The 22,503-nt window shown below is 40.0% G+C and overlaps 2 protein-coding genes across 5 annotated transcripts in view; one reads left to right on the top strand and one right to left on the bottom strand.

The window, feature by feature from the left end:
• Positions 1 to 7,908, top strand: part of ARHGAP44 (Rho GTPase activating protein 44) — a 100,787-nt gene extending 92,879 nt beyond the window's left edge. Inside the window, exons 21-22 of the mRNA XM_026696077.2 lie at positions 819 to 1,196; positions 6,093 to 7,908. Coding sequence (XP_026551862.2) covers positions 819 to 1,196; positions 6,093 to 6,232 — 518 coding nt within the window. The 3' untranslated portion in view covers positions 6,233 to 7,908. The remainder of the gene's footprint in view (positions 1 to 818; positions 1,197 to 6,092) is intronic.
• The window catches only part of LOC113433565 (testis-expressed protein 47-like), a 46,356-nt gene that overhangs the window by 8,284 nt on the left and 15,569 nt on the right, over positions 1 to 22,503 (bottom strand). Inside the window, exons 4-8 of one of the 4 annotated variants that reach the window (XM_087924728.1) lie at positions 19,114 to 19,175; positions 17,983 to 18,187; positions 16,273 to 16,429; positions 12,668 to 12,727; positions 10,822 to 11,104 (exon numbers count right to left, since the gene is read on the bottom strand). In XM_087924728.1, coding sequence (XP_087780854.1) covers positions 12,690 to 12,727; positions 16,273 to 16,429; positions 17,983 to 18,187; positions 19,114 to 19,175 — 462 coding nt within the window. In that variant the 3' untranslated portion in view covers positions 10,822 to 11,104; positions 12,668 to 12,689. Of the gene's footprint in view, positions 1 to 10,821; positions 11,105 to 12,667; positions 12,728 to 16,272; positions 16,430 to 17,982; positions 18,188 to 19,113; positions 19,176 to 22,503 lie in introns of those variants that run through there. The other 3 variants (XM_026696184.2, XM_087924729.1, XM_087924727.1) reach the window with 3 other exon arrangements.

Here is a 22,503-nt window from a genome sequence, read left to right as displayed (position 1 = left end):
CTCAGTCCAAGGTTACCTAGCCCCTATTTTCTCAGTCCCAGTTTCTCTTCATTGGTATGCAAGGTATCTGGTGCATAGGTCTGAGCAGAAGCCAACTGCAAGGGAATAGTCAAACAATTTGCAAAATACTGCATTGTTAAAGAGGTCCTTTAAAAATCAGCACTTTAGATTTATCCTGCTTTTTATTTTTTTAAAACAAGGTCAGGTCATGTTGCTGAAATAAGATCAGGAATTTGGTGAACTCAGAACTGGTTATTTTGATAATAACTAAAAATACTAATCGGTTCTCTTAAACATACAGTAGGTGGAAGGTTATAAAGAGGGGGTTCTTCTGACTTTAGAAGCAAAGGAAAAGTGTGTTCCGGGAAATTAATAACAAATAGTTTTAACTAGCATCCATAGATACATTTATGTAATAATATTCAACCTGTTTTCTGATGGTTATCAAATTTCCCTACATCAGGAACTGGTTAAACTGAGAATTGGTTAAAAGAAGAAGACAAACTGCAAAACATTTAGTAGCTTTAGAATTTGGTGTTACATGATTAGGAGGGAGGCTGTAAAGAATAACCTGTGTCTAGGATACCACCTCTGAAATATGTGGTTCGACTGGTTCCACCCCACACACACACACCCTTAGGGCCACTTTTTATATTAGACATGTTTCAGATTCATCTGCTAACTACGGTTAGGATTTGTCCGTTGTATTCAGAAACTGGTAGTAAGAAGCTCAGCTGAGTTCCAGTGAACGGTGATCCTCATTTCTCTCTGTCTTTCTCCCTCCCTCTCTCTCTCTCTCTTTTTCTCATTATCTGCAGTTTCAAAGAAGCTGACCCCACTCCCTGCCAAGGGTCCTTATGGCCAGTCTGGTGGTATGTCTGATCCATCGACAGGGCAGCCATCTCCGGCCAGCCTTTCTCCCACTCCACCCAGCACTCCATCGCCCTATGGACTGAGTTACCCACCAGGCTACACCTTAAGTTCAGGCCCTCTCTCCCCAGTGGCAGCTCCTTCCCTGTCTTCTCCTCCTTCCCTAACAAGCACTTTAACCAAATCTCGGCCCACCCCCAAGCCACGACAGAGGCCTACACTGCCACCTCCACAGCCTCCCACATCCAATGCGTCTGGCTCCAGTCCACAGTCCACAGAGCACACCATACTAGATGACATGTCTCCTGGAGAGAGCATGTCCACAGGTAACCAGAGAGTGAAAGTGGGACATCGGCTTATGGTTTGGGAAACAGCTGGGATTACTAGCAGAGATCAGATGGTGCAGGGAAGAGCTTGTCCGGGTTCTGGTTTTTCTTCCTTTTGAGTACGGAAGGCGGAGCTAGTGATGGGCACTGCAAAAGGAGTACAAAGATGGAAACAACCCAAGTGAAGTATAGGATCCACTGTAATCAAGTCAAAACTGAGGTGGCATTTTGCAAGGCTTAAAATGCCATTTTTCTGGTTTTTCCACAGCCTTGATTTCAAAATCAGGAATGCTCATTTTATTTAACCTTATTTTAGTTTAAACGAACTAAAGAAAAGAAAGAAGTCTATTCCTATAGGTAGTCGGCACGTTTTACAAAATATTATTCAATCAGAAATTCCAAAGCAAGTATTGTATGCAGAACAAAACAGCAAAGAATAAGATATCTATCACTGTGATGAGGGAAAGAAGAATACCTTCTGGCGCTATGACTTGATTTTTGATGATGATGATGATGACCTTGAGGGACATAGGATAGGTAAGAAAACAGGATTTTTATCTTAGGGCAGGTGACCTTGATTCTTGCTTTCCTCAGAGATAATACATTCCAGCATGCACTGCTGTCTTTAGCAAATTGCTGCATAGTAGCATATATTCCTCCAGGCTTTACTGAAGGCACTAAGATAGTAGTATACCCCTGGATGTGCCATGTTGCATTCCCATATGGTGCAAATTTCTCTTTGGCATGGTTGTGCCAAGGTGGAGTAAGTCCTGTTCCAGGTCGGCATTATGTTTCTGAGTTTTTAACATTTTTTCTTTCCACCTTCTGAAGATCTCAAGGAACATGGCCAGGGTTTAATGTGCTTTGGGGTGAGTTAAACAGTGAAGTCATGCTTCAGGCATACAAGCTTAGGCTGCCAAATATTGGCAATTTGGCCCAGAAATGCTTTGGTGGCAAAATGCACCTCGCCTATTTGACCACATTGTTCCTGCCCACCCCACCCCAGAGCCATTGATTCATAAGTGCCAATCTCCTTCTTCAGCATGTGTGGTAAACAGTGCATAATGCAGCTGTTTTGACAGCAGGGTGAACGCCACCCGTTTCATTAGAAGAGATGACTTGGCTTGGCTAGTACTATGAACTGGAATGCTTAATAGAAAACATCCAATTATAACAGTTTTCTGCAACCTCACAGGTTTTCCAAGAGCTGGACTCCTTCCTAAACATGGGCCTTTCAGAAAGAATTAGAACTGTTCCACTATTTTCATGTCTGATGCTTGGATGAGCACGAGTTTCTTTTCAATTGGGCTGAAGTTTCTACTCTTGGATTTGCAGAGGTGGGGGGAGGACATGTAGACTTAGGCACAAATGCTTCTAGCTGACAGGGGAGAGGCAAGGGAATTGGCAAAAAAAATGGGAGATATAAAGAGTTTTTAAACCTCTATAAGGAGTTTTTTTTAATCTCTTTTTATTATATTTGGGGGGGAACTAGCTGCTTCATAGTATGCTGAAGCCTTGAGCTAATCCTTCTAATGATATGAATATTAGAAACTGGAATGGTATGAATATTAAGTAGCAATGAGAGATGGCAGCAGTTCCCATCATGCCACCTGCTAAGGACTACAGGGCCAGTCTTCAGACAGATCACTATTTCATCCAATGAAAGGAGGATGAGAAGAGATCAGGGCTCACCAGCTTCCTATTCAGGGATGGGTAGAGAGGTGTATTGTTGTTTAGACTTTCCGTTGTGTTTTACTTTTGTCTTGTTGCTGCTGTTTCTCTTCTGTTCCTATTTCCCAATCCTATTATTGTGTCCTTGCAGCTGTTTGAAACACGTGGTGCAATATTGGATAGGTGTGAGGGGACTGCTTGGGGTAAGCTGGAGTCCCACCATCTTCCCTGAACCTTTGCCCTTCTGCTACTACCACCTACTGCCCCTGCCCTGCCCTGCGACTATGCCTTGTCTCAGAGTCACCTATCACCATCTCACTCGCCTTGCATGGGGCCCACTGATCCGGAACAGCATGGCTGCTCCAGCCTGAACCCCCATTCCAAGCTTCCTGATAATACTATTATTAGTAAACTTGGAGGGTGCTTCTATAAATCACTGGCCTTCACATGCGGCAGACTTTTGGAACACAGACAGTTAATTCATTCAATTAATTCCTTTCCAAGCCACAGGATTCACTTGCTCCTAACCTTGCTGGTCCTTTCTTACCAATGTTAACTCTCTCCCTCTGCCATTCCATGTGTTCTTTCCAAAGGGATGTCATGATATTACCATTTAACTAATACTAGTGACACTCACTGTTATGGATGAAGCCAAAAGAACCACCTCTGGGGCACTTCAAGAGCACAGGAAGGTTCAGATAAGGTGTGTAGCCAATTCACATAGACGATGGGATCTTCTCTCACCTTCCAAGAAGAGCAGTCATTGCAATGGGAATGCTCTTCTACACATCGGGCACTAAAGTTTTGTGAATCATTTCTTTTTAAGAAGTGTGTTTCCCATGAGTATTTGGGAGTAACTTTCTTATTTCTTCAACTTTGGATATGTTCGTGCGTAAAGTACACTGAGAGGGGTTTGTTTGCTTAAATTATAAGTTTCCTATGCCACTCACAGACTCTTGCAAGTTCCCATCTTTCTCACTTACATTCAGTGATGGTTACAATGATCATACAACAATGATATGAAAAGAAGTCCATTATGTAAATAGCATAGGATAAGGTAACTTTCACTAAATAAGGAGAAAGCACAATCTGCGTCTTGTGCCATAAGAAATTATGGGACAGAGCAGACGAAAAACTGGACTTAACGTAAATACATTGTGACATTGTTTGGTGTGCATTTGCCTTTGGATTACTGGTTGCAAAATTACTACAGTGTAGTGTAGAACACAAGACTAAGTCAGGATGGGTCATTCAGAGTAATTTTGAGAATGAAAATTTTGCCATCAAGCATGGTGCTGTGCGTTTCCACCCCGTGGTTCCAAACTGGGCAACTGTTTTTGAAATTTGCAGTGAGGACTGTAAGTATCAAAACAATCGTGGCAACTGTGAAAATGTTTTCTTTCCCTTCTTCAAATCTCACACTGGCTAGGCAATTCTGAGAGTCAAAGTCCATACAGCTTTAAGAGTTGTCAAGGTTGAGAAACACTGCCCTAGATAGAAGAGGTCGTTTCCGCTTGCACTAGATGACCCTCATTTCTTTGCCTACATCTCCCAGTCCCTTTAATGAGTTTTGAGGTCTTTTCAAACAATCTGAAAAGCCTTTTTTAAAAAGTTGAGGAATGTGATGGTTCTGAACAGTTTTTCCTACACGGATTGACCAACTGAAAATGTCAGGGAGGTTTCCCTTTGGTATCCCAAATATCCTCAAAGTGCTGGTTGTTTGGAAGGTGTGAATGAACAGAATGTTTCATGATATCTTGTGGTCCTGTGAGCATCTTGTCGAGTTTTGGAAGTAGCTTGCAATTTGCAGAGGACGTTACTTGTTCAGAACAACCTGTGTGCTGTTGTTTGTTTGTAATTAAGTAAAATTTATCCCATCTCATGTATTCTCCTAATCTTCCATAAGAGAGTTTGCCAACAGTGTCTAATCACTTCTGACCCCACTTGGAATTTCTCTTATGAATCAATTAATATGATTCGAGAAAGAACTCATGTGGGGTATGCTGTGAACCTGGTGGTGTTTGGAGTTGAAATTTGTATATATTCCTTCCTTCCTGGATGTGTGGTCCTTTGTTACGCTTTTCTGGCCATGCTTTGAAAGTGAGCCACTCTTCCCCTTTGTAAGTCACTCTGTGATATTGCTGAAGAGCTGTTCTGCATGTCTCATGTGTTGTATAGAAGGCTTCCTCTACCATACTGACAATTCTTCAATATTGTTACAACTTAGGGGAGACCTTCACAGGTTGACTTCTTCACCTGAAGATAGCATCAGGAAGGAGATGCATTCCTCCATGTGAATTGGAGCCTGATTTCATAAGTTTCAGCTCACATGGAAGTGTGAATGGATAAAGAAAGGCTTCCCATTGATAACATATGAAAGGCATCACCAGAAAGGGGCTTTTGTCAACGGATAGTTTTGTCTTCTTCAAAGTTTATAGTGGCCACCAGGGAGCAGCATGCAGTGTAGAGAACCGAATCACTTATTCACCTTTTCAGCAGTAAACTAGAATTTAGGAAGTATTAACCTCTCTGCTTTTCAGAATTTCCTCTAGCATTTTGGATTAAGCCATTTCCCAAACCCCCCCAAATTCAAAAAACCTGCCGAATTATTTGTTATTTGTAAAGTATTGATAGTAAAGTACAGGAATTCCTTAATAGTGAATGTACACATTTTCCTTATGAACCAAAGTCCCCATCACTTTAGTTGATGACTGGAATATTTACTGTTGAGGAAAGGGGGAGGGAAAAACAGAGATTTCAAATTCTGAGTAAAAGGATTATTGTGGTATTTGCTCCTTTGCCAAGGCGCTTCTGTTTTAAGCCAAGCTGTGATGAGGAGCAAAGGAAACATTTGATCATTTTGAAATGAACAAAACAGCAGCTGTATAAGAAGCCCTTGCTTCATAAGAGGTTTTAAGACAGGTGATCACCCGGATATTATTTGCCCATCATTTGACTACCAGGTTGTGTCCACAGATTCACTTAGCAAGGAATGCTTCCAGGGAAGGCATAACTCTAAAGAATAAAAGCAAAAAGGTATAAACAAAGATTATATTATGACATCCCTTTCTCTGGCATTAGCAGGCTCTAAGAACTGTACTCATTGCTCTGTTCTGTTAAAGCTTCTACATTATCAGATTAACTAAAAGTATACATGGGGTGGGCAGAAAAAGGCTTGGGACAGGTTGGTAATTGGTCTCCCTTTCTGTCTGTGCCTGGTTACAGATCTGGCCCATCTTGATATCCCTTCCATCCATGTAGAGGTTGATGCCACACTTCACTTGGATCCTTCGGGTCAAGTCCAGAGACATCCGGTACCAGGAAAAATCAGTTCAGAGGAGGATTCAGAAAGCACCGCCCTATGACATGAAGATCCCTCTTATTCATTTAGAGTGCTTTCTTGTACATATCGGTGCCCCATGAACACTGCTGAAGGAGGCATATCCAGAGACCTTGTCAAGGGATGTCTCTTCCGGAGTTTCACTTGCCAGCCACTTGTGCAAGACTGACAGCCCTCTGGGCCTGGTGCTAAGCCTGTCTCTGTGGCAAAGGGCATTGCTGGTGCAATTTCCATTTAATTATTTTTGTTCTCTCTCCTGTTTGTTTAGCCTTATCCAAATTTTGCCTTTTTGATGTGGTGCCTATTTATCTCCTTTATAAGCTTTTGGACCCTTATCTTAAAAAAAAAAAAAAGTTTAATATTACCTATTTGGAGATTCATTTCATTCCGGCCTTCAACAAAGATCAAAGAGATGAGAGGGGGTAGACTGTCTCCCTGGGTGAATGACATGGAGGGCCGTTGCCACCATCTCTTCTTGCTGCTGTTGCTCCTGCTGCTGCTCCTCTTCCCAGCAGCCGAGTTTCCATGTTCAAGCTGCTTGTCCTTGCAGATCAACCAAGGGACATCCTTCTCTTTCACCTGAAACCCCTTTTGCTTGGTTTTCTGGAATCTTTGGCACTCGTGTTCTTCTCATCCCTTCATCCCTTCCCCATGACACTTTTGCTGGTACCTGGGCCTATTTTTCATTCCCTTCCTTCCTTCCTTCCTTCCTTCCTTCCTTCCTTCCTTCCTTCCTTCCCTCCCTCCCTCCCTCCCTCCCTCCCTTCCTTCCTTCCTTTCTTCCTTGACTTCCTCTGGGCAAAGAGCAACTTATGGATAGTGGAAAAGCAGAGCAATGCTTCATGTGGCTTTGGTCAGAATGAAAACCATAGTGGTGAGATTGTTTGGGTAATGTTCTCCATACCCATGGTTATTTGATTAGCAATAAAAGTATATCCTTGTAGTGTGTTTTGGAGGTGGAATCTGGCCATGAGGAGTTTTTCTTCACCAGCACCATGGGCTCATTCCCCTCTCCCCTACAAGGGAAAGGGAAAAGGAGGGAAATTCCCCTAGCGGGACACATTTGTAGGGGGTAGATTGCAACTCTCCATACCAACTGAGCAGAACAGAATTCACAGCTGTGCATGCAAAGACAGATGTTATTAGCTTTTATCCTTTTCAAAGAGTTGAGGTATATCTGTCAAGATGGATATATATTTGTACATACAAAGTCTATAAATATATATAAATATAAATATATATATATATATATATATTTGGTTTATTCGGGGCCATTCCACCTGAACTGTTGTACAAATGTACAATGTAAATTTAAATGCTTATAATGACTCTTCCAGCCCATATGTACGTACATACCTAGTCACACTCAGATGAATGGTAAATGTCTCCTGACTCTTCTTTGGCAGCATTTTTGCAAGTTCGTATGCTCTTGCTTTGCTACCAGTTGTGATACTGTGTACCTCATCGCCCAAACTAGAAAAGGCACCAAACCAGGTACACACTTTTTGGTAAAAGGAGTGGTAGAATTTTCATTACTTCCCCCAGTTCTGTCACCAGGTGTTCTTGCTGCTCGAAAGGGGAGCCATAGAGCCAGTCAAGGCATAGAGCAGATCCTTTCTGGGAGCAATCTCCTGCTTTCTCTATTTCTGGCCTCACTTCTCCACTGACTTACAGTGTCATTAAAGTACAGTTAATGACGTTTGTGCTTTCTCTTTTCTCTTGTTTTGGTTTATTTATTTATTGAGGACATTACAATATTAAACTTCGTATTACAAGTCTAACAAACGTTCAGTATGTCAGATGTTTAAGCAGCTCTTTAAAGTATCCAGTAATATCTCTACCAGCTTTTAGTATGTTTTTGGAAAAGGAGCTGCTGGCTGAGAATTAGAATGATGTGAAACCTGTATAGTTAGTCCTCAGCTTACAACAGTTCCTTTAGTGACCGTTCACAGTTACAGCATCACTGAAAAAAGTGACTTATGACCATCTTTCACACTTATGGCAGCATCCCCGTGGTCATGTGATCAAAATTCAGATGCTTGTCAACTTACTCCTATGTTTATGATGGTTGCATTGTCCTGGGATCATGTGGTCATCTTTTGCGACCTCCTAACAAGCAAAGTCAATGGGAAAGCCAGACTCACTTAACGACCGTGTTACTAATTTAACAGTTGCAATGATTCACTTAAGGACTGTGGCAAGAAAGTTTGTAAAATGAGGCAAAACTCGCTTAACAAATGTCTCACTTAGCAACATAAATGTTGGGCTCCATTGTGGTCGTAGGTTGAAGAATACCTGTATTGTCAACCACACCAGATCTTGATCCATTTCTTTTACTGTGTAGAAGCATAAGTGAATTTGGCCACAAGTAGAATAATCTCCCTGCTAGGTAAATGGAAGGCCACTTGTCTGCTCCAGTTGCTAGTCTTAATCCCAACACATTATGATGAAATTGTATCTAATGGTGTCATCCCATTACTAGTGGAAATTGGCAGGAGAGCAGTATGCAGCCATGCATTCAGTCTACCAAATCCGCTCATGAACTCTGAAAACATTGGTGAGGGGGAAGAGACCAAGAAGGAGGCTCTATGGTGTTTTACAGCATTCAGATGCAGTCCATAATAATAGTATCTATATTGCCCGCCCATCCTCTCATACCATTTTGCCAATTGCATGGGGCACGATGATGATTGTGGTGGTGATGATGATTAAAAAAAATTCTGTTACTTTCATTTAATTGGAAAGGGACAAAAGGAAAATATTGGTGGAATTGGTTTTGTAACTGGAATGGTACCAGGAAGAATTTCTTTTGTGGGCATAAACTATTCCCAAGTATATGTTACAGAATCATTGGGGGAAATAATGGTTACAGAACTAGAAATTTCTTGAAATCCAATGCATCTGTTCATAAGATGTATTTGCTCCCTTATACAGAGATGCAGAAATGAAGGGAGTGTAAATCTTTTGAAATAAGTGTTTCAAAACATATTTTTTACCAGTGTTATTCCTTTGAATGCTGGACTTCAGATTTTTTTTTTTTTAATCTTAAATCAGCCATGTCTTACCAATTGCCCCAGGCTCTTTTCAAAGTGCCTCCCATCTTTTTCTTCTTATGGGCCTTTTTCTTCTTATGAGTGCCTGGGGAGTCAGGAACAACTAGAGGAATAAAAACTGAGAAGATTGCAAGTGAAGCTGTACATCTGCATACCAACAGTAATAACACTATTATTGTTAATACTGTTTAAGTAATATATGTGTAAAATTCAAGATGTTTTCAGTTCTGCCAGTGATTCTGTAAGCATTGAGTAGGGGGTGGACATTCTCAGTGTTGTGAATCACTACAATCGCTAGCAAACATTCTTAAGTATTATTACACTCTTCTAAGATCATTCTCTCTCTGGTTGCAGCTGCCATGTAAATTTGGACATCAACCGTATCAAAAATTCCTTCTGAATTCTACTGCCCCTTAACTTTCACTCCTCCCCATTTATATTTTAATTCAAGTTCTTAACTCTCACATGATGTGTGCTATATTTGCTCATGAACTCAGGCATAACTTTATTATTGTAGGTTGGGTTGCAGACCATTCAGACCATAGAATTTGGCCTTGGCTTAGTTATTTCTAACAGATTTCGCCTGACTCACAAGCTGACAGGAATAACTAGCCTTGGATCCAAATTAGTAGAAGTTGTGAGAACACATTTAAAACTCATTCTGCTGATAGAGAAATTGTATTCCTTTCCCTTCATAAACATAGTAAGCAGCCCAGATTCGGGTTCACTGCCAGATCCTATCATAGGCTGCTGTTCCAACTCCAGGGGAATTCTCCTGACTATCTTAGACCTGAAATCAAAACCCAACACTTAGAATTCTTTAGTTCAAAGAGGCCTCTGTGGTTCAGTGAGATGGATAGTATGACTCTGACAGGTTGCTGTGTGCTTCCATCTGTTTTGGATCTGAAGGACAACTGCTACAAGCTGAGTATCTGGGACTGGCAGGGTTCCAGCACAATTTCTTCATGAAAGTGTGAGCTGTTGTTTTACCTTCTGAACTTTCATCATTTCCTGGTGCCTTCCATTAAAAGGAGTAAATACTGGCTGACATTTTGTATCAAACAGAAGTTTGATTCATACGTTAATAGGGATCAGAGGAAGAATTGTGATTCATCTTTCACTGGCCTTTTATACAAGATGGGAAGTGGAATTTCTGGGTTACTAACAAAATAAGATGCCTGAAATTGAGGCAATGGTGGAGCTTATAGTGCTTTGTGGCAATGATTCATCCTTGAGGAATCTATATATTTGATTGTCGCCAAATACAAACAAGGTAAGCAGGAACAAGTTAGCACTTTCTGTGTTCCAGAAGATACCACTATCCTAAAATTGTCAGTAGTAGCAGTCTTTTAATATGATACATTTTTTCAAGCTGGGAAAATAAGAAATGAGGTGTTAACTGGGATAAAGTTACATTGATTTTCACAGTTCTGTATAGCATACTGATTAGAGAAAGATGGTTTCTTTTCCTGTGTATCCTCTAGGTTTAAAATTGATAGAAAAAAATGATTAGGACTGAAATGACACTCCCTACCTTCTACAAACAATATCAGAGCCAAAACATATTCAGGGCTGGGTTTATTTGAATTGAAAGTATCAAAGATACTAATTCTTGAAAGAGAGAACACATCTTTTATTAAAGCAAAAAAAATCAATTATCTTTAAAAAATTACAAGTAGTCCATGCTGAGTATCATTCTTTGGTATTGGAATTTCAAGGATGCCATTTGACATTTCTATCAATCCTATGTTCCAGACATCATGACTTTTTTTTCTTAAAAGCCTCCTTCAAAGCAGCCCAGTCGAGATGGAGTTTTAGCCGATCTGACAAAGAATACATGCTGTCTGTGTTTGAGGCAAAAAAAAAAAACCCAGAGGATTAGAAGAAGGATTCTGAACACCATCCAGGATTAGAAAGCATTCTAGTATGCAAGCTAATGTTTCCAATTGGGACAAAGTCTCAGCTTCGCCCATATGGCATTTGTCCTTCATATCTGTTTAGGGAGCTTTGTTGCTTAACATCAGCTATATGTCAGCTTTCAAGCATCAGAGATACATAACATGTTTCTTACTGGCATATGTGACGGCAGCCTACCTTTATACTAAGATACACACGAGAGATGATGCACAGATTTTTCATTCCCCATGGGAGAATGCATATGCTTTAATGACATGTACACATTAATATGATAATGATAAAGGATAACTATGAAGGAAGGCTGCATGTTTGAGAATGTCCACATATAATTGCCTTTATGACTTGGTTCTTGAAAAAAAAAATGCTGGCCAGAGTTCAGTTAATCATGTAGTCCCAAGACTGGGGGATCATTACTCAAAAGCCTGATGGAGAATGATCGTTACAGGTAAGCCCTTCTGCCTATCTCTGTTGTTGAACGCCTTAAAATGTGCCACTCATTCCTTGATCCAAATGCACTTCCACTCCACTGTTGTTTACCACTTGAGGACTGGCCCGATTGAGTTGACAAAATCAATTGTGATTCTGACTTACTAGTGGAAGTAGCGTTTTCTTTTGACTCACTTGAGTTCTGCAGACGTTAAGGATGATTCATTTCTACATTGACAGAAATCATTGTCCATGCTGATGACCCAACCATGAACTACTCCACCACACCCGACGCCCCTCACACATAACATAGTTCAACACTATTCCTGGAGTTTGTCTCATTTTGTATCCTTATTCGGAATTAAACTTTCCTTCTTCCTCAGTCTAGCTAACATAACAGTATCGAAAGCAAAGTCACTAGTTGCAAATTATTGACTGCTTCTTTCATAGCTCACAGGGACTTTAGAGTGCAACAGAGGGACTGCAACCAAGCAGCTCTGGAAAATTTCAATCTCATTTGTTAACATTTTTTACAATCAACCTTGTCTTAAGCTGTTAGTCTATTTTTATTAGTTTGTGTAGTGAAATCTGGCTGAAGCCAGCTTGCTCAAACCAGTGCTGATATACGGTATAATTAATACTGTGTAACATTCAAACCTGGTACTTCTACTGGCAGTCCACGTTTAGCGACCACAAATGGGATTGGCAACTCGATCTTTAAGTGAAGTGGTCACTAAGTGAAACTCTGGATATGCCTCCAATCTTAGCCTTCCTTTGCTTCAAAGACCTGCTAAGATCATAACAAAGGATTAGCTGCAAAGTTAAATTTTCATCAAAACCATAATTAAATGGTCGCTAAATGAGGCAGTCAGTAAACAAGGACTACCTGTACTGCAACAGCCAGTGATGTTAATATGGCAAGCACATAAAAGCGAATCTAGTGCCTAGTAGAGATGTTAGTCTAACGCAGTTAACATCCTGTGCCTCTACTCATGCATCGGAAAGGATCATGCATGTATCACAGACTACAGGGGGTGCAAGGAGGAGAGATCGTCATACTGTACCTTCTTGCAGGCAATGAAGAAATTAAACGGATGCTGGATTATCACTTCGAAACACAAATCCTTTGACCAAAACAAGGACTACATTAATTGGAGAACTAACTTACTCTGAAGAAAGCTCTTGCTAATAATCGCTCCAATAACATGCCAAAGCCAAATTTTGGTTAACAAGCACACAAGTGCATCACAATCTTATGTTTGCAGTGGGCTAAATTTTAATCTGAATCTCATTTATGCTATGCTAACGACCATCATTCTGGATCACTGCAAGCCCCACATGTTGGCTACCTCACATGGGAATGAGGTAAGCTTCCAACCTAGAATGGGTCCTGCAAAGGCTAAGATGGAGGATGTGTGTCCCAAAACTGTTTTTTTTTTTTTCAAAAGGCAACTGGACTTGGGTGTTTTTTTTTTCCCTTGAAGACTGAAGAAGCTTTTTGGATAAGAAGCAAAACATCTACAAGGGGGGGTGGAAAGTCCAGTTGCCTTTTGAAAAAGCACCTTTGAGATAACCATGACCTGAACTGCTGAGATTCTCCACAGATATGGAGGACGTATGCACATTCATTAAGCATTGTATGTGCTTCACATTCATGTAGGCACAGCAAAGGGGAGGGGGGGAGGAGTCAATCTCACTTTTTCCTGCATTGACGCATGGACTAAATTGCCACTCTGATTTGTGTTGTGCTCCTTATTGCAGGGCTTAGAATAAAAGGATTCGTTGCCTTGCAGCTTGACAATTTGTTTTTCAGTATTCAGAATTATAGTCACCTACACAATACCATTTCTGGGTTATCTGACACCTCAAGAATTCTGTATTGTGGCAGAACCCTAATGCGAGGGAAGTAATTACTGCTATTTGTCAGGAAAGTAGTCACTGAAAGTAGGCAGTATCCTTTGCCTATTACTGCTGCAATACAGAATAGATCAAGGGTTCCTAAACTTTTAGGAAGGCCATTACACCTTCCTTCAGTGTGATTTTAACTGTCTTTAAAACAAACAAAAACAAACTGAACAACGAAAATAATACAGTGGAATTTGGGAAATGTGATTTTATTGTAACAGTGTACAACTTCACACCTTCCCTGGCCTTTCTGCACTTCCCCAAGGAAGGTGGGAAGGTAGGACAGATAGACCCATGTTTAAATCTCCACATGGCTTCTGGCAAAAAAAAAAATAGTGAAGCAGCAAAATATTTGAGGCCTAGCCAACTAGAAGTCCCCAAAGTGGCTCTATTTTCCCCTCAGAAAGAGAAATTGATTATCTTTCTATTTTCTTTCTGTCTCCGCCCTAGAGAGAACAATGTTAATCTTTTAATGCTCTTCTGGGTCTCCAACTATACAAAACTCAACAGAACTTCTAAATCAGAGCTGGATTTTTTTTTCCAGATAAATACTATGGGGAGAGAATCAGATTGGGATTATAGCACTATAAAAGGGAAGCCCCGAGTCATAATCGCCAGATACTACTGGGAGCAATGCAGGGACCAGAAAAATATGCTTATGGGAAAATGGGTTTCCAAACACTGGGAAAGAATGTCACTTTTTAAAAAGGTTCCTACCTTTCATTTAGTCTGAAAAAGTAACCAGTCCCAATCGCTCCTCTTGAACCTACTGGTATGGATGAATTTTAAGAGAACTTTACTTAAATGAATAACCCTCTACTGTAACTTGCATGGGAAAAAAGGCTGACAGCATCCATACAAGCTTTTGCCTGCCAAGTGCTTTTATGAACAAAAAGCAGAAGTTCTGTTCACCATCATGGCCAAAAGCTGCTTCTTTAAGATTGCATGGCTGGGCAATTGATGGATCTTGGGTACTGCTCTCTATTTTATCCATTAGCTTTAATCAAACTGTTTCTGAACAGTTTAATCTTTTTGATCTTTGTCAATACATTACTCCTACTCTATCTTTTTGTAATTGCAAGTCTAAATCCTAAATTGGAAGTGGGAAGACATGGGATGTAGCATCTTTGAGTGTGGGTCCAAAACTAACAATTATGGGAATTAGCTTGGGGTGGGGGGGGAAATATAAAGAGCCACTTGGAGTTCTAGTCACTAAGTTTGCATCTATTAGTACTGTTTAAGTTTAACAGGAGGAAAGGGAAGGACTTGTCGAAGAAATGGAAGGGTGATTATACATAGGTGGAGTTCCATGCTTATGGAGCCATTAATTTTATTTCCCCATCTCCAAATCAGAGGAAATCCATAATGTGTATTTCATAATGATTCCAACAGGGAATTACATGCCCGGCATGTAAACAAAGCTAATATCTGGATTATTCTTACTAATTGACAAATCTCAGTCACCTCTTTTACGTACAGTATTAAATCGGGTTTTCTGCATAGAATAGGGTACCTGGGGCCAGTGTCTTTCTCCAGCATTTGCAGATTTTTGAACATACATCTGAAGTCTAGATATGCACAAGTCTGAACCTATGGCAAAATTTCTGTAGCAGCAGAGCTTTGCAAAACTGACCACAGCTTTTCAAAATTGATCATAGTCACTATTGCCTTTCAATCTTGCCTTTGATTTAAAAGTGTACCTTCACTTTTCACTTTTCACTATTTCAGCTTCTGAATAGTGATTTATAATTCACAGTTCATAATTCAACTCTATCTAGATGTTATCAGGAACCAGCTGGCTTCCATAATTGATTTTCTCATATTTCTTTTCGTATTTTTACATGACCTTGCTTATCCTTGATTTTGATAATATAGTGATATTGCCTTGAAAACTTTGTAGATTTTAAGGTTGTGTTCTACTATCCCAGAAAGAAAAGAAGATAATACCTAATTAGAATGGCCTACAAACTGACAGGTACTATGCACAAGAGCCATGTTATTTATCATAATTAGCCTCAACGCTTAAAGAAAGTAATGTGACGAGATACTCTTGTGACTCAGCACTCTGTCTTGTTCTTTCAAAGGTGTGCAATTTCAGATATTTATGGTTGTAATAACAAGCAAGCAAGGGCCATTGAGCACAGTAAACACAATGACGTCCTTAGGATTCTATTATACGTGCCATAAATTCCTTCAAATACAATTGTCCCAGTTGGGTATCTATCATATTTGTGCAGCTATAAAAATGTCATATGGATTGGTTCAGGTTTTTGACAGGATGAGTTTGCACTAATGTTCAAGCTATAGCAGATACTTATTTGCAATAAAGACGTTTTTTACTACACTTGTGCAGCAGTGAGCTACTACTACATAAGTGAGAAATGTAACTACTAGTGTTTTTTTTTCCAGCCTGCCTTTGCTGCTTACCCAAGTGGATTTGGTGAATCTTTTCATGATCTTACATTATTTTTAATATGAAAATCTCCCAGTATCGTAGGGATTGATTTCAGGATATAATACCTTACTGCTGCGGCTTAATTTAGCTCCCAAAATAGGCTGATAACAACTTTATGCAATGATCATCTTAAACCATATGTTTCTCCAGATGATCAACTATAAATCCTACCAGCATCAGCCAGCATAGCCAGTAATGAGTTGGAATATGTTGTTCTATTACAATCCTCTGGTTCCTCTGTTTTATTGTCACACAGTGAAAAATTACCATAGGTCTCCCTCCTACCTTCAGGTTCAGTTTACCACATACCTGAGTCCATCTGGATATTCAGAGGAAACTCAAATAAATGCAGGAACTGAGCTGGTCTCAATAACTCTTGACACTCCAGGAGGAAGCCAATGGTGTCTTGAGAAACAATAAGCTCTGGGACTTTTTCCAAGAAATGATCTGGTAAGTTCTTGGGACTCTGAAGGTGAGACAAGCAGCAGCGGCTAGTCAGGTATTTTTCCACAGCACAGCAAGGGCAAATAAACACAGCTCACAATACTTTTGTGGCATACCCCGTTGTGGAAAAAACTGGGGCTTGCTAGCTTATGCAATGGGAAAGCAACACCTCTTCCTCCTTTGAAAGATGAGACTGGTCCAGAATAGGAGCATCTATCAAATAATTGTAGAGGTTGTAGGTGCTGTGATAGTGCCACTCTGCCAAGGGGTAGAGGGATTGTCTGTCCCAAATCTAGATGCTTCCTTCCCATAAGAATGGTTAGGACAGTGAATAGCCATGGTCCTAGGTAGTAGCAGTGCTATCAGGTCAAATACTTTTCAACTGTTAAGGAAAAGATATGAAGAAGAAGGAAAAAAAAAAACCTCCTTCCATATTTTAGTTGAAAATCTCCATCAGAAAGGAAAAAAATGGCTATCATTCATGGAGTGGGATGAGGGAAGTAAAGAGTCTTTGTCCATCACACCCACAATAAAAATTGCCCCTCCCTAAACTGCTGCCCCTCAATAAATTGAAATTGCAAGTCCCCAAGTTCCCAGGTGATGCAATCATAGGCCATTCTGGATTAGAATTCTTAGAATGTTTGTCCCAGAGCATCTGGGAGGCGTCAGAGCAGGGCAGGAAAGGGTATTTCTCAGGCAACTGTGGGAAACAAAAGAAGGTCCTGAGCCTTCATAAGCCAGATATCTGCCTCCAGTGCCTTTCCTGCTTAATTCTCCCCAGGACAAAGACCAAAGGGTATGGGAATGTAGGGGACTTCTTTACACCTTTTGAGTTTCCACAATCCACATCTCCCCCTGCCATGTCTTAGCTGCTGGAGACTCTTGGAAGAAAAAATACATAGGCTGCCATGGCTGTAGACTCTGTGTCTCCCTTCCCACCTCCATAAAGGCCCCTATCCTCTTCTCCCATGTTGCATTATGCCAGGTATTTGCATGATTATGTTGCATGCTGCTGAATGTAGGTGTGTGGGGACCACTACATAAAATATGGGGCCAAGGGGAAAAAAGCCTTTTCTGTGGTAGATCCCTCCTTTTGCAATATCATTCTCCTGAGGTAAGATTGGCCTCCATCTTGGTACATTTCCACAAAGCCCTGAAAACATGGTTTTCTCAGTGGGCCTGGCAATCCAGGTTGATATGGAGCTGATCAAGTGTCTGGTGCAATTGTGTGATTGTTGCCACTGCGGGGTAGATCGGGTAGGGTGTGTATGGATCCTTACGTTGTGAAATTTGAATGTTGGAAGATGCCCGGAGTCACCATGCATGAGTTGGGCAGCCATGTCAATTTGTTTTATAAATAAATAGCCCCCTGGAACTCTCTTGCTAGGCACACCCTCCATTCCCCCCCCACCCACCCAATGAACAGCACCAATTACTGACCTCAGTTTCTGGAGGTCAGTTTTAGTGGAGGAGACTGGTTAGTCAGTACATAAGTGATTGGTAAGTTACCAGCATCTTTTCAAGCCTTAAGGAGTTTTCAAGTCATTCTGGAAACAGCTGGAGAAGAAGCTATACCTTGGGGTACCTTAGCAGATGTTTGCCCAGTTTCAAGAGTGCAGTGAGGCATTCAGAGATGGTAACCTCCACCGGCTCCTCATGAGAAGTCTCATAGTTCAGGTATCTCTCTGGTAGATTCAATACTTTATAGCTCCACTGTGGGAAGAGTCGAGCAGGGAGATTGTGGGACATTACCAGTATCTTGGCATCCAGGATTAGCACTCTGAAATAGATCAAACCCCACCCCACCCCCAAAAATGTGGATCAGGACAAAGTTGCTTTAAGTAGCAGTGAGAGAAGACAAGCACTTCCTTATGCTTGGAGAAGATAAAGTAGACAAATTTCTCCTTTGGAGGAGAAAGCAATTAAGTAGCCTTATTTCGGGGAGAAACATGCAGTGGAGTCCAAAGATTTACCCAAAGAGAATGATATGAATAATACCTTAAGAGACAGAATTCCTTCTTTTCTCTAAAAATCAAGGCATTTCTTAATCTTCAAGAGGGAAATAATGCAAAATATATAAAGACAAAATGTATTCTCAAATGTAATATAAACCCTACGGAGAATCAGAGTTTTCCAATAAGAATCTGGCACCCTGGATGTTGGGTGAAATATTGAGAAATATGTGGGTGTCATTTAACCAAATATTCCTCATTTAGGCACCAAGTGTTATCTAGGATAATAGGGAAAATAATTCCATTTGGTGACAGAAAATCTCTATTAAGTCATGACAGTTTATACACACTAGTCATCGCAATAGTGTATCATTTGTTATGTCAGTGGCCCATCTTCTTTCAGAACCAGGCCTCTGGCTGCATATGGAGTTTTAAGTCTGGCCAGAATTACAGTTTATATCTTAATCTCACTTTCTGTCAAATAAGTAACATAAATAGCCTTCTAACACCTTCATACATTTGTGAGGTAATTAGCTGGACCAAGGTTACTCCACAAATGAGCGAGAACTTTTGGGATACTAAAAGAATAGGTCCTTCAAGGATTGTCAACCAAAAATTTTCAGCAACAAAAAGTTGGGTCCTGTGTCCCACAAGCACAAAATGCATTTCAGAGTCTCAAAAGAAAACTTTTCATTAGAATTATGAGGCAGAGAGAGAAAAAAGGCCCTGGGCTTTAAGAGAATTAATGGTTTACCTCTTCTGCTGTTCCATGTCCCTCAGATCCCGTAGGACAGAGTGGAGCACATCACTGGATGACTAAAAGAAGGAAAATCATGCTAAAAATCACATTAGTAGTGAAGAACTTCCATCTTGCTCCAGTGTGCCTGTTCCTGGATCATTTATTGCACAGGGAAAGGTGGTCAAACTTTTAGAACATCTGCCCATTTTCTCCCCTGGACATCCTTCACTAAATGATCTGCTGAGTTTATGTTATCACAATTTATGGCAGGAAACCAAGCAAGAATCTCCTTGTCAACCAATAATATGGAAATGAAGAGCACCTTTTTCTCCTCATGTCCTCTGTCCAGCCGCATAGCCTTATAATGAAATATTGTCCAGCTGCTTTCACAACAGCAGTCAATCAACATTTTGTATTGTGACCTTGTAAATTGTCTGCTGCTTATTTTCCCGCATCCGTTGACAGATGAAACAGCCAAGTTCTACCTTATTTATTTCCTGAATCCAGCAATCAGCTTTAATCCAGCCTCTTCAAATCTATGATGATTGTAATTTATAGCTCACATGACATGTCATATTTTTCTATGGTGAAATTTGGCACATGCCTGATTGATTCTATGCTGTCCTTAGTGTATGTTCTTGAAAATAAAGAAAATAAAGGTTTGTTGGAAAAAATATTGTAATTTAAAAAAACAGTCTTTCTGATGTTGGAAAAGGTAATTTCCTATACATGCAGACCTAAGTCTCACATCTGGTGTAACATAAACACAAGGATTATATTAAAGCTGTTGATCTCAAGGGGGAGGAATCCCCGCCACCCAGAGTTCTGCAAGCCAGAGGTTCTGAGCACTTCTGGAGAACCGGTAGCGTAAATTTTGAGTAGTTCAGAGAACTGGCAAATACCACCTCTGACTGGCCCTGCCCCCATCTATTCTCTGCCTCCCGAGACCCAGCTGATTGGCTGGGTCTTTTTTTGTTGCATTGCAAAGGAGAATGGGTTGAAAAGCAGGTTAGTGGGGTGGGGAGAGAATGGAGATTTTGCAGTAATCTTCCCCCAGGAGTGGGGAGGGAATGGGGATTTTGCAGTATCCTTTCCCTGCCATGCTCCGCCAAGCCACAGAACCAGTGGTAAAACATTTTGAATCCCACCACTGCTGCAAGGACATTTGCTCCAAATCACTCTCACACAACAATCCTACAGATACAGCAGGCACATTCCAAGGACAAAGTTTATGTTGAACCAATCTAAATTCCTTGGCCAGGAAGATCACTGCAATTGCCTTTGCATAAAGTCCCCTGAAACTCCTTCCTTCAACTCTGTCTGGCTCCCTCCCTCTGAGCCGGATCTTCCTTGGCTCCTCCGCCTGTGACTCTCCATAGCAGTGATTCAAGCAAACCCACTGGGCAACTGGATAATTATTCGCCATCCAGAGTTAAGTAATTATATAAATTGAATAAATAAATTAAATTAAAATAGAACAATAAAATAAAATAATAAAATCTTCTCAGGGGAGAAACTTCCAATGTTTTCTTTCTCTGCCACTACCATTCAGAATCCACTGCTCAAACATACACAGTGCATCCACCCAGCTACTGGGAGGTTTTAGAAAATAGGATCTCTGCGCCTTCTCCCATTTATCTCGTGCACATGATAATCTTTCTGCCAGCAGAGGGAGCTATTCCCTCTCCCTTGTTCCTTGCCACACTTAAGAAGCTGAGAGCTTTTACAATACAGCTCTTGCTTCCGAATCTGGCTTATTTTACTTCCATTCTGCCCCACTCCTGCATACGATATGACCCATTTAGGGCAAGTTAAACTATGATCAGGAATTCACAGTTCTTGCAGGAAGAACAATTCAGGCTTTGGTTTTGAATTTCCCTACATCCTGAAAATTAACCTTTTAACCAGCCCTGACTTGTTCCTGTCCTATTGTTTCTTTTATTTTTCTTTTATTTTTCTTATATGTACTCATTTCATGTATTCATAATTATGTATACACTTTTACTTATCTCGTAAACAATTGACAAATAAATAAAATAAATAAAATAAATAAATAAATAAATAAACTGCACTAATTATGTTGTGTCCATAATAACAGGTAACAAAAAAATAAAATAAATAAAATCTCTTCCTCCCTTTGTTGTTATTTTCACATGGCAAAATACAGTAATATTTCCCTTCTTAAACCCAGTTCTGGATTCAATGTTCTATAATTTTATATTGCTCAAAATGGCTGATTTTGAGAGAGAGAGAGAGAGAGACTTAGGGTTTAAAATAACCATCTCCATGATCAAGTTCCTTTATTCAAAAATGAAGATGTGTTCAGACACTAATGAGATAAGTCTTTCAAATGAATTAATATAAAAAATGAATGTTTATCAAAATCAGCAATATTGTTTATCATATGCCAGATTCTTTCTGTTCTCATGTAGCCCAACAACAGTATTACAAACCTTTCAAAAACATGACTTGTTAAAAGACATAAACTAAGTCTACCACTATAAAGAAATCACAGCAGTAAAATCAGATTTTGAAGTTTGAATCAGTCCTGTAAGAAGGCCTGGAGACATGATATGGAAATGCAATTCAAATAATTTTTAAATAGGAAATGAGATAAAATATCATTAGCTATGTGCATTATTTAATTATTATTAAATTGTCCACAGACATTCTTGAGGTTAGAAGAGGGGATATTCAGCAAAGTTTTCAAAATCTAACGGTTTCCAAGTGGGAAAAGAAAAAGAAAACAAGAAATAACCATGAAGAAATAATGTAACTTATTTTCATAGAGCGGGTGTCTATTCAGTATCTACTAGAGAGACATGTTTTTCCTCAGATTCATTTGTCATAAGGGCATCTATTTGTTTCTAACACATCATCTTTCTTTTAGGTTAGGAAAAGTAATCAATATGGAATCCTCAACAAAATGATCTCTAACCACCCTGCAAAATTAGAAAATGCTTCTTACATACAGAGTAAACCTGAGGCATGAGCTGACTGCAGATTTGCCAAATAGAGTGTCTGTTTTCTAATACAGTTTAGACAAATGGGTATATTTTCATCTAAACAATTGTACAGTATTTAAGCAGCTAATCTGTTCAGACAGTTGTTCCATTAATGGTACCTCAAAGCTAGGGATTCAATTGTTTCATAGTCATTTACATGATGTGTACAACACTGTATGTCAAAAATCTAGTTAAAACATTCAGCATTCAACCCTATCAGTTGTCAACAAGAGCTAATATAAATTCTTTGCAGAACTGATAGACACTAGGAAACAGACAATTTTTAGCTCAGTTTGTAAAACTGTCTCTGACTTTTCTCACTACCTCCCAGTTACTATACAGATAGTGTTTCAAGGGCAATTGGGTTAGAATTCCCACCACTAAGCAATGTGGTCATAAT

Source organism: Pseudonaja textilis, chromosome 2, assembly GCF_049901715.1.
Source record: "Pseudonaja textilis isolate UNSWEBS1 chromosome 2, rPseTex1.2, whole genome shotgun sequence".
NCBI lineage: Eukaryota > Metazoa > Chordata > Lepidosauria > Squamata > Elapidae > Pseudonaja > Pseudonaja textilis.
This window is presented reverse-complemented; position numbering and strand designations above follow the sequence as displayed.